The sequence below is a fragment of the Danio aesculapii genome, chromosome 2, assembly GCF_903798145.1.
Source record: "Danio aesculapii chromosome 2, fDanAes4.1, whole genome shotgun sequence".
NCBI classification, from domain to species: domain Eukaryota; kingdom Metazoa; phylum Chordata; class Actinopteri; order Cypriniformes; family Danionidae; genus Danio; species Danio aesculapii.
In genome coordinates, this window is record NC_079436.1 from 34,323,721 (window position 1) to 34,335,680 (window position 11,960).

Here is an 11,960-nt window from a genome sequence, read left to right on the forward strand (position 1 = left end):
CATCAAGATACTTTAAATTCATCTTCAGTGCCTCCTCCTTCATCTTACCCTAAACAGGCTCAATAATGTCCATGTCTGGTGACTTTGCTGGCCAGTCCTGGAGCACCTTGACCTTTTTTGCTTTTAGGAACTTTGTGGAGGCTGAAATATAAGAAGGAGTGCTATCATGCTGAAGATTTTGCCCTTTCCTGTGGTTTGTAATGTAATGGGCAGCACAAATGTCTTGACACCTCAGGCTGTTGATGTTACCATCCACTCTGCAGATCTCTTGCATGCCCCCATGCTGAATGTAACTCCAAACCATGATTTTACCAAACTTGAGTGATTTCTGTTAGAATCTTGGGCCCATGCGGGTACGAATAGGTCTTTTGCAGTATTTGTGATGAATGTGATTCAGTTCAACAGATGATTCATCTGAAAAATCTGCCTTCTGTCACTTTTCCAAACGATCAACTAGAAGTCAAGTTATATTTGTTGCTCTTAGAATTGGGATCGACAACTAGACTTTTGTCAGGTAGTGTATGCAACTTAATTTTTCACTAAGTCAAAATGATTTACTCAGGAACAAATAATAGATTTATGAGATCAAAGACACATTAAATGTATTAAACATTTGATTTAAATAGCTGTAAAGATCGAAACATTTTGTTTACCTCTTGCTGGGTTCTGATTAGCAACATTTGCAAAGATATGTTGTCCTGCCTCTAACAGCTCATTTAAAGTATAGTATATATTTATCTTTGAAGAGATACATTTTCAAAGGTATGTATTTCTCATGCATAAAGCACTAGCTGGGAGCCTGCTGGATATCTACAGTGATCAGTCAATCACAGAGCCACTGGGTACATGTTTCCTGGCAGAACTGTCATTTACCACCCAGAGTCATAAAGGCTGCCTGCATCTCATTTGAATTGATAAATATGCGATTATTGCAGACTGTACATGTTTAATTTCAGTTTTATAAATTACTTTGGCAAAGCTAAAACAGTTAACTATTCAAATGATAGCAGTGCTAGACCTTATTCTTGGCCTGCCAAAATGTGCTAATGGTCAGTAATATATCAAATTAAGTGTTTGTGACCCACAACGGTAAATTACTTTTTTTGCTTAAATGTTTTTTCAATATTTATATAGCAAACTTGAAAATAGACTTTTCGCGTGCATACACATTTATTCAAACAAACTGTGAAAAATTTTATAATTATTTAATTATATTTTTTATATTTTAAAATGTAACTTATTTATGTGATATCGAAGCAGTTTTTTTCAGTATTCATGTTTTCATATGTTGTGCCACTGTCATTTAATTAATTAATTTATTTTTTATTAGTAAAAGGGTTTGTAAAAACAGAATGTAAATCTAAATATTTAAACCATTCTAAATGGCTTTATTGTCATTTTGGATTCTTTTAATGCATCCTTGCTAAATACAATTCATGCAATAGGGGGGGGGGGGGGGGGGGGGTCTGTGGGTTGGCGATCGAGAAGGGAAGGGAAGAGAAAAAAGGGCTTGGGCCCTACCTGTGCACGTGCCTGCTGGGAAACCCATACACTCTCACACATACACTACAGCCAATTTAGTTTATTTAATTCTTCTGTACCACATGTCTTTGGACTGTGGGGGAAAATGGAGCACACGGAGGAAACTCACACAAATATAGGTAGAGTATGCAAACTCCACACAGAAATGCCATCTGACCCAGCCGAGACCTCAACCAGCTACCTTCTAGGTGTGAGGCGACAGTGCTAACAACCGAGCCACAGTGCCACCCTAAATACAATTATTATTATTCATTCATAAATTCATTTTCTTTTCGGCTTAGTCCCTTTATTATTTTTGGGTCGCCACAGCGGGTTGTACCGCCAACTTATCCAGCATATCTTTTACGCTGCGGATGTCCTTCCTGCTGCAACCCAGTATTGGAAAACATCCATACACTTTCATTCACACACATACACTACGGACAACTTAGCCTACCCAATTCACCTATACCACATGTTTTTGGAGCCGGAGCACCCGGAGGAAACCCATGCGAACGTGGGGAGAACATGCAAACTCCACACAGAAGTGCCAACTGACCCAGTCGAGGCACAAACCAGCGGCCTTCTTGTTGTGAGACGATTGTGCTTCCCACTGCACCACCGTGGCACCCAATTATTATTATTATCATCATCATCATTATTATTATTATTATTATTATTATTATTATTATTATTAATAACAAAAACACTTCTGAACAAACGTTTAGATGCAGGTATTAGCAAAAGTGAGTCTGTTGCAGTAAATGTCTCTCTAAATTACATATTCTACAACATATAATTGACTTTTAAAAAAAAATCTATTTTTCTGTTGTTAGTCATCAGTGTTGCAAATCCAATATAAGTCTGCTTAATGCAGAATTTAAGGTCACTTATAATGCATTAGTTGACCTTTGGGCACATAATCACTGGCATTGTCAGTTTATTGATAAATAAGTCTTCACACAAAATGTCAAATCATGTCAGATGGTTTCTTTCGCCTTTTGTATACATTGTCTTCCTAGTCATAACACATTTGTTTCCGTGTTTGTGTTCTCCCTCTGTATTTGTGTCAGTCTCTTCATGTTCTCAGGGTACAGTCACATCAATCCCATGAAACCAAACGATGACAGACATAACTGCGGTTCGGCCTGACAGTCCTGATCAGCTGAACCCAGAGTGATTAAATCCATCTGAGCCATGAGCATTAGTGCTGAGGACGGCTGACATGGGGAATCTGCTGTGCATGCATATACAATACAAAAACACTGCATGTCTGGAGAATCGTCTTACTGATGGAAACATGACAATGAGGTCATGAAGGGGATTAAAATCAGTCACACAGAGGGATGATTAGATTACAGATCAGGCCATGATATTGATGTGTGGAGGGTAATGGTAAAGTACACTGTAAATCTAATTAAATTAGTTTTAAATAAATAATTTTCACTCAAATATATATATATATATATATATATATATATATATATATATATATATATATATATATATATATATATATATATATATATATATATATGTACATAAATATTTATATATAAATAAATAAATATACACACACTCATTAGCCACTTAATTGGTTACACCTTACTAGTATTGGGTTGGAACCTTAGGTACACCTTACTAGTACCCCTTTTGCTTTCAGAACTGCCTTAATCCTTTGTGGCATAGGTTCAACAAGGTACTGGAAATATTACTCAGAGATTTTGGCCCATATTGACATGATAGTATTACACAGTTGCTGTAGATGATCAGCTGCACATCCATGATGGGAATCTCCTGTTCCACCATATCCCAAAGGTGCTCAATTGGATTGATTTCTGGTGTCTTTGGAGGCCATTTGAGTGCAGTGAACTCATTGTCATGTTCAAGAAACCAGTCTGAGATGATTCATGCTTTATGACATGGTGCGTTATCCTGCTGGAAGTAGCCATCAGAAGATGGGTACACTGTGGTCATAAAGGGATGGACATGGTCAGCAAAAATACTCTGGAAGGCTGTGGCATTGACACAGTGCTCAATTGTTACTAACGGGCCCAATGTGTGCCAAAAAAAAATCCCACACACCATTACACCACCACTACCAGCCTGAACCATAGATACAAGTTAGGATGGATCCATGCTTTTATGTTGTTGATGCCAAATTCTGACCCTACCATCCAAATGTCGCAGCAGAAATCAAGACTCATCAGACTAGGCAACGTTTTTTCCAATCTTCTATTGTCCAATTGTGGTGGGCCTGTGTGAATTGTAGCCTCAGTTTCCTGTTTTTAGCTGACAAGAGTGGCACCCAGTGTGGTCCTCTGCTGTTGTAGCCCATCCGCCTCAAGTCTCGAAGTGTTGTGTGTTCATAGCTGCTCTTCTGCATACCTCAGTTGTAACGAGTGGTTATTTGAGTTACTGTTACTGTATTTAAGTTACAGAGGCCATTCTCCTCTGACCTTTGGCATTAATAAGGCATTTGCGCCGACAGAACTGCCGCTCACTGGATATTTTCTTTTTTTCTGAGCATTCTCTGTAAACCCTAGAGATGTTTGTGTGTAAAAATCGCTGCTTGAAGATCATCCGTCAGCCGCCCAGGTAGTCGAAAGGTTGGTGATAGACTGCCTCCCAGCGACGACAACACGTCCTGCACTGCAGCCCTGCCACCTGCCACCTTTAATCTATTTTACGTAATGTGTTACACTAATGTGAAAAGAAGAAAGATTTTGTTGGCCGCAGTACACTCATCGGCCATCTGTGTCACTACAAACAGTTTCTGAATTCTGCAAATGATGGCTTTAAATTGTTTGTCATTTTGATAACAATTCACATGTACGTTGTCTGCTTTCAGGAGAATGTCTCTGCTTTGATGGCTACATGAAAGACCCAGTTCACAAACATCTATGCATCCGCAATGAATGGGGCCCAAATCAAGGGTGAGTACCATCCACATCTTGTGTTGACTGATAAACATCAGCATTATGAAAAGCAGGAATCTGGCATCTTGTTGTTGGCTGTGCTTCTTATCTGTAGTAAAAATGTCTTCACTTCTGATAGCCGGCCAGGTGTTATGCACTGTTGGGAAATTAAATTGGCTTGTTTGAATTAATTAGCTTTTTTTGCATTATGCTCTTCTTCTGGAATTGGAAAAGGGATTAGAGCAGTAAAGCTCTGGGTCATTTTAGATTTGTGTGACAGTGATTTACATTTCAGTTTACCATGGATTGTGCATTTTAAATGGTCTAATAAGTGTAAGAAATGTTGTAATTCGTCACTTGCATGCCTCGTCTAAGAAAAACTGGTAAAATGATCAAAATTAATTTTAATACTTTTCCAGTTTGTGAATTTGTGTTGTTGCTTTGAGATGTTGTAGCATATAAGGTTAATTGTATGCGAACAGGTAGTATATTATATATTCAGATAAAAATGTTAGCTTGCATAACCAGAATGTTTCCTATTAAAGTGGCAGCGCAAAAAAAAAAAACATTAGACCAGGAAAAGCACAAAAAGACAAGTTGTGTGAGTGTTAAACAAATAGTCTTCTGTACACACAAGGTTATACAGAGGGTATTTTGGAAATCTCTTTGTCCTTTCATACATAAGAAAAATGTGCAGAATAAAATGGTGCAAATAAAGAGGCAATGTTCCAGTTTTTCCAAGTATAAAAACATATCTATCTGTAAATCCTTCAGTATATCAATAAAGTATTGCACTACCTGTAAATAGCTTATAAATGACAGAAAATAAAGTATTTTGAAAATAAAAATAGGTTGATTGTTTCCTGTGAGTGTTGGGTTTAGGGGTAGGGTTGGGGTATAAAAAAATACAATATGCAGTTTGTACAGTATCAAAATCATTAAGTCTATGGAAAGTCCCAATAAAGATAACTCTGTGTGTGTGTGTGTTTGCATGTGGGTGCATGCATGTGTGGTTTATGGTAGCTCTGCTGAAGTAGAAAGTTCATTTAATCATCATCTTAATATGGAAAAAACAAAAGTGCTAGGTCTGGGGTGTCAAACAAGAAAAGCAGATACTAGATTTTATAACCCAGTCATCTTATATGGAAAAATAGTAGAGCAGGTCTCATATTTTAAGTATTTAGGCACAATTATTGACAATAAACTAAATTTTGATAGTAATGTAAAGGCTGTTTATAAGAAGCCAAGTCAGCGCCTCAGTCTCCTCCGCAAGTTAAGAAGTTTTAATGTTAGTACACAGATTTTAAACATGGCATATATATCATTATTGGAGAGTGTTCCCACATATAATATTGTTTCATGGTTCGGTAACACACTTAAACAGAAGAAGAAAGTATTGCAAATTATCAATCAGGCAAATAAGATAACCGTTACAAATACCTTTCGCTGCAGATTTTATTTGACTCCTTTATGGAAAAAACAGCAATTGTGATTTTTAAAGTTAATACACATCCCTTTCACTCAGCTTTTAAAATGTTACCATCAGGACGCAGATTTAAAATTCCTAGAGCCCGAAGAAATGGTTTTAAAAGTCATTTATCCCAATTGCACTTGTTGTATTAAATCGGATCACTGTTTAATGTGAATGGTGCAGTTGTTAAGAAGGATTTGCAGTATTATGTATGGGGCTTATTTGTTTTTCATTTTTTAATTCATGTGATAATCTTGATGAGTGTTGCTATTATCTGATTAGTGTATGTACTGTATGTTACCAGTGTTAAAGACAAATTTTCTTTCTGTGCCAAGCAGAAGGGATAATAAAGTTTAAACTAAACTAAATTCATCAATTCATGTTTATTTCTATTGCGCGCTTACAATGCAGATTGTGTCAAAGCAGCTTAATATAGAAGTTCTAGTAAATTGAAACGGTGTCAGTCCATTTTTCAGAGTTGAAGTTCAGTTTAGTTCAGTTCAGTGTGGTTTAATTTTCACAGCTGAAAGTTCAAACACTGAAGAGAAAATCCATTGGTGCGCAGCTCCACAAGTCCCAAACCAAGCAAGCCAGTGGTGACAGTGGCAAGGAACATAACTTCACCAATTGACAAAAGTGAAAGGAAAAAGCCTAGGGAGAAACCAGGCTCAATTGGGCGCAGCCATTTCTCTTCTGGCCAAACTTCTTGTGCAGAGCTGCAGTCTAGGTGCCAGGGGCTGGAGAACGCTGGATGTAAATCGTGGAGAAGCTGCAGGTGTGTCTGTCACCGAGTCTTTCAGAAATAAGTCTCATGCTCTCCACTACTCTATGACCACCACAGCTTCTGCTCAGGATACGGCCTGGTCCAGGGTTATGGAGACCTCGAAAAGAAAATATATTGCTAGATCAATGCAGGAGAGAAAAATGTCACTTTGAGAAAACTGTTGTTGAAATCAAAAGAAGTGCGACGAAATAAATACTTAAAAGTGTATTTTGGATGTTATTTTTTATCTTAGACTGAAAAAAATAAACATTTTATGAACTTCCTAAAATCACAAAATTGTAGATGGAAAAACAGTGTTGAGTGAAAAAAAATGGTTTGCTCTTTGTTCTTCGGTCCAGAAATAATGAAATCACTTAAGTGTTTGGAGTGCAAGTTTCTATCCCGGAAAGACTTGTATTTAAGATGTTTGAAGTTAATTAGAGCCTCCCTTAGGAGAGTTTCACATGTTCATCTGGGTTTGAGGCTGTCGCTCCAGAGCAGTTTGATTAAGACTTGGAGGTGAGGAAATCCTTGGCACTTTAATTGGGAGGGAGATGGGAGTGATGACGGTTTGTGAGATGGATCCGATAATTAGAAATCAAATTGGAACAATCAGAAAGATTGCCTTGGGGGAGTGGAATAGCGCTGGATGTTCTTGTTCCCTTTGTGCCATGCTGAGAAGGTGTGAACGGTTTTTAATTGACTCTAACACTTATGGAGGAGAACAAAAGTCCGATGTAAAAACGCTTTGTAAAGTTTCAAACTGCCTAGATGCTTGCAAATTTAAAAATAGCCACTTGTGCCTTTGTTTCATAAAGCCAGGGTGCTCCAGAGGTGGCCTGTAGGTCAGCATCATAACAAACATGGATGTGCTTCTATTGTAATTCGAAATCAAAGTTGTGCATTTACTGTACACTATCTGACAAAAGTCTTGTCGCCTATCCAAGTTTTAGGAACAACAAATAAAATAATAACTTGACTTCTAGTTTATCAATTGATATCAGAAGTGGCTTATATAAAAGGATTACATTTACTTTACCAAAATAAAATAAGATCATGCCTTGATTTTTAATTATTTAATTAGGACAGTAAGGTCTGACTTTGCTTAGACAAAAGTCTTGTCACTTAACAGATATAATGTATAGTATATAATATAAAGTCTTTGTGCAGTGGAAAAAGAATTAATATTGTGGATGACTCCCATGAGCTTGGACGACTGCATCCATACATCTCTTCAGTGACTCAAATAACTTATTCATCACGATTCTTTGGATTCATCTTCAATGCCTCCTCCTTCATCTTACTCCAGACATGCTCAATAATGTTCATGTCTGATGACTGGTCTGGCTAATCCTGGAGCACCTTGGCCTTCTTTGCTATAGAGGCTTTGATATAGAGGCTAAAGTATAATCCTGCGTTGACACCAGACGTGGAAGAAGCATCAAGCGTAAGTGATTTACATGTTAAGTCAATGCAAAGACGCGAATAAACATCCTGCTGCACAATACCCGCGAATGAGGCGGCGCGAATGGCGTGAATCACGCGAATGAATCCGGGTATATTGTGAAGTGAATTTGATGCGCGAATGAAGTGGATTTGATGCGCGAATGAAGCGAGTAAACACAAAATGTTCACGCATCTATTTACGCACGAATAGCGCAATTTATCCGCATGTACAGACTCTGGTGTAAACACAGCATAAAAAGGAGCACTCTAATAATAATAATAATAATAATAATAATAATAATAATAATAATAATAATAATAATAATAATAATAATAATAATAAATACCTTTGAAATGCAACCCTTAATGTAAAAAGACAATGTAAAATTCATTAGGGTGCAATAAACAAAATAATAAATACCTTTGTAAAGCAACACCTTAGCATTAAAAGTCTGTAAAATTCATTAGGGTGCAATAAACAAACTTTTTTTTCCAGATGCAAAGAGCAAGTATTTACATTTTGTTGATTATAATAGATTCATAAGTATGCATAACTCAGTGAACACTAAAATTTGATTTTGATTAAAAGATATCATCATTAATAATAATAATAATAATAATAATAATAATAATAATAATTATAATAATAATAATTATTATTATTATAATAATAATAAATAATTAATAAATAATACCTTTGTAAAACAATCCTATGCATAAACAAGACGCTGTAAAATACGTTAAGGTGCAATGAAATAAAATAAACCTATTTTAATTAAAAGCTTATATTTATTTTCTTATGTTTTCTTCTCAGAAAACTCTAGCTTTTTGAACTCTTCTGTTATCAATAATAAATGTAGCAGCACACATGTAGATGTTTAAACAGCAGTAGGTGAACCCCGGTGTGAAGTGGTGTAACTAGGTTGTGACTGCTCTTTTTCTGTGAGTAACAGTTTATTTAGAGAGGCATCAGCTCCTTGTCTTTTCCCTTCGACTACAGCGACAGCCTCTGTCCCTACAGCTGCCTTTCTGCATTAATCTCCATCAGTTCACATTGAGTTCTGGATAAACACACACTCATGTCTGTACGACACTGACTGACACGGCTGTCGGGTCACAGTTTTTACAAAGAACATCTGCCGGAGGAAATTCTGTGATATTCCTAATAGGAACATAATTGGTTTGATGTGACTTCATAAAGAAACTCCCTTTTATAAGATGGTTGTTTTCATCGCAAAGTCATGCAATTTTAAAGGTCACGTGGCTTAGTGAAGACTGGAACTGTTTAACAATGAATGAAGAGTCTGTGGGGTGGCATAGAGTTTTTTGTTATTATTCAAAGCATGAATTATTCATTTTGATTTTGATTTATGCCCGTTCTGTTTTGCAGCCCATGGCCCTACACAATTTTCCAACGGGGCTTTGATTTGGTGATGGGAGAGCAGCCATCGGATCGCATTTTTAGGTAAGAAAAAATTATTTATTTCTAATAGAAACCTTTTGACCAAGCTCAAATAATATTAATAATAATTAGAATATGACTATAATAAGTCTAATGAACAGATTATGCACAATCACAAAAATATACAGTGTGTAAACAAAATAGCACTTAAGAGTAAAATAACTTTCCAGAGAAATGTAACCATTTGTTTCCTAAATGTATTTTGAATATGAAATGTAATGAGTATTTATATAGAGCATTATTGTGTATAGGCAATAACACCCAAAACGCTTCAGAATCATAAAGGGGGAGGGGGGGTGTTGGGGGAGTAAGGCCAATGGAGGGAACTTACCCATTATGGGTAAGGGCTAATGTAGGGAATTTGTCCAGGACACCGGGGGGTTACACCCCTACTCTTTACGAGAAGTCTTTACGAGGAATTTTTAAATGACCACAGAGAGTCAGGACCTCAGTTTACAGTCTCATCCGAAAAACGGCGCTCACTGACAGTATAGTGTCCCCTTCACTTTACTGGGGCATTAGGACTCACACAGACCACAGGATGAGCGCCCCCTGCTGGCCTCACTAACACCAATTCCAACTGCAATTTAGTTTCCCATGTGGTTTCCCATCCAGGTAGTGACCAGGCTCAGCCCTGCTTAGCTTCAGTAAGTAACCAGTCTTGGTCTGCAGGGTGATATGGCTATAATAATTAGATAAACGCATGTGTTATTCAAATATAAACAGTCTGTTTTATAATATATGGTAAAATAAAATAACCACAGAATGAATAAAATAATCAAAAGGTCATATTATATGTAATAGTTTATTGTTTGTTTTAAATAAAGTACATATTTTAATTAATTAATATTATTTATAATATAGTTCACCCAAAAATTAATATGTCCTCATCATTTACTCAAAATTCATTTAAAACTATTATATAAGATAATATACTATTAACTATTATGCTGTCTAAATGCACAGTCATTAAACTATTGTGAATTTCTTTCTTCTGTTGATCTTAAAATAAGATATTCTGAATAATGTTGGGAAACAAAGCAGATGATGACAGTCACAGTAAGAACAAAAACTATTATAGAGGTCAGTTATTCATTCATTCATTCATTCATTCATTTTCCTTTAGTCTCTATTTCAAAGGTTGCCACAGTGGAATGAATCACAAACTATTCCAGCATATGTATTACACAGCGCATACCCTTCCAGCCGCAACCCAGTAGTGAGAAACACCCATACATACTCATTCACGCACACTCATACACTACGGCTAATTTAGTTTATCCAATTCACCTATACCTCATGTCTCTGGAGTGTGGGAGGAAACCAGAGCACCAAGAAGAAACCCACATGAACACGAGGAGAACATGCAAACTCCACACAGAAATGCCAACTGACACAGCCAGGATTCGAATCAGCGATTTCTTGCTGTCAGGCTAAAGTGCTAACCACTGTGCTACGGTGCTGCCCAGAGGTCAATTATTCTTCATTAAGTTTTTTTCTTTGTAATCCACAGAAGTAATAAATTCAAACAGATTTGGAACAAAGTGGAGGATGAGTAAACAATGACAGGAATGTCCTTTTTGGGTGAACTATCCTTTTAAGTGTGTTACATGTCCAGATACAGTACATGTTGAGGCTACTTTGCATATCAACATATTTATTATGCTTGTTGTCGCTACTTCGTATGTTTTATTCTATTACTATATTACTATGACTGAGCTTTGAAAGAAAAAAGGTGGCTGACAAGTGCGTAATGGGTTTCTGTTGAGAAAGAGTAGCTTGTGAAATGCAATACACTTATTTTGTCATTTTAGCTAAGCTGACATTTCTTTATTCAGCTTCAAAGAGCTCCTTTTATAGTTCAAATAAAAACTCCAAAATGGAAAACATGTTGTAATTACTTTTAATTCGGGGTCTCCGAATGCTGTTTCCCTTGAATAAGAATTGTATCCATGTACAAAGACAGGGATTTAGGCAATGTTTACCTCCGGCTACAACTCGAAACTAATCAGATCATTGCTTTATGCACTTGAGATGTTTCAATCTGTGAGGTGTATGTTTTGGAATATTTATCTATGCTAATCCAATTGTAACAACATATGGTTGCCTTTAGTTTCCACGCATAATCTTCATGCGCTGAATTATTCATAATTCTCATGCATGACATTCAGAAGTCTTTTGATTGTTATTCGTTTTCACAAATCGCAAAATATTTATTTACAAGTGGCAATGTTTTTTCTCATTCCAAAACAAGACGCGAGGGCATCTTGTAATTGGAATCTGTGTTATTCCCCCAAAAAGGTGAAGAAATCTCATATCCCTTGGCTTTGGGGCCACCAAACAAATACATTGCATTGCAACAATTAAATGTTTTATTTT

General features: G+C 36.5%; 1 protein-coding gene across 4 annotated transcripts in view; it reads left to right on the top strand.

Moving 5' to 3' along the window:
- Positions 1–11,960, top strand: part of astn1 (astrotactin 1) — a 433,021-nt gene that overhangs the window by 145,308 nt on the left and 275,753 nt on the right. For all 4 annotated transcript variants that reach the window (XM_056477943.1, XM_056477951.1, XM_056477959.1 and 1 more), the window contains 2 exons: positions 4,373–4,457; positions 9,510–9,584. In XM_056477943.1, the coding sequence (XP_056333918.1) occupies positions 4,373–4,457; positions 9,510–9,584 (160 nt within the window). The remainder of the gene's footprint in view (positions 1–4,372; positions 4,458–9,509; positions 9,585–11,960) is intronic.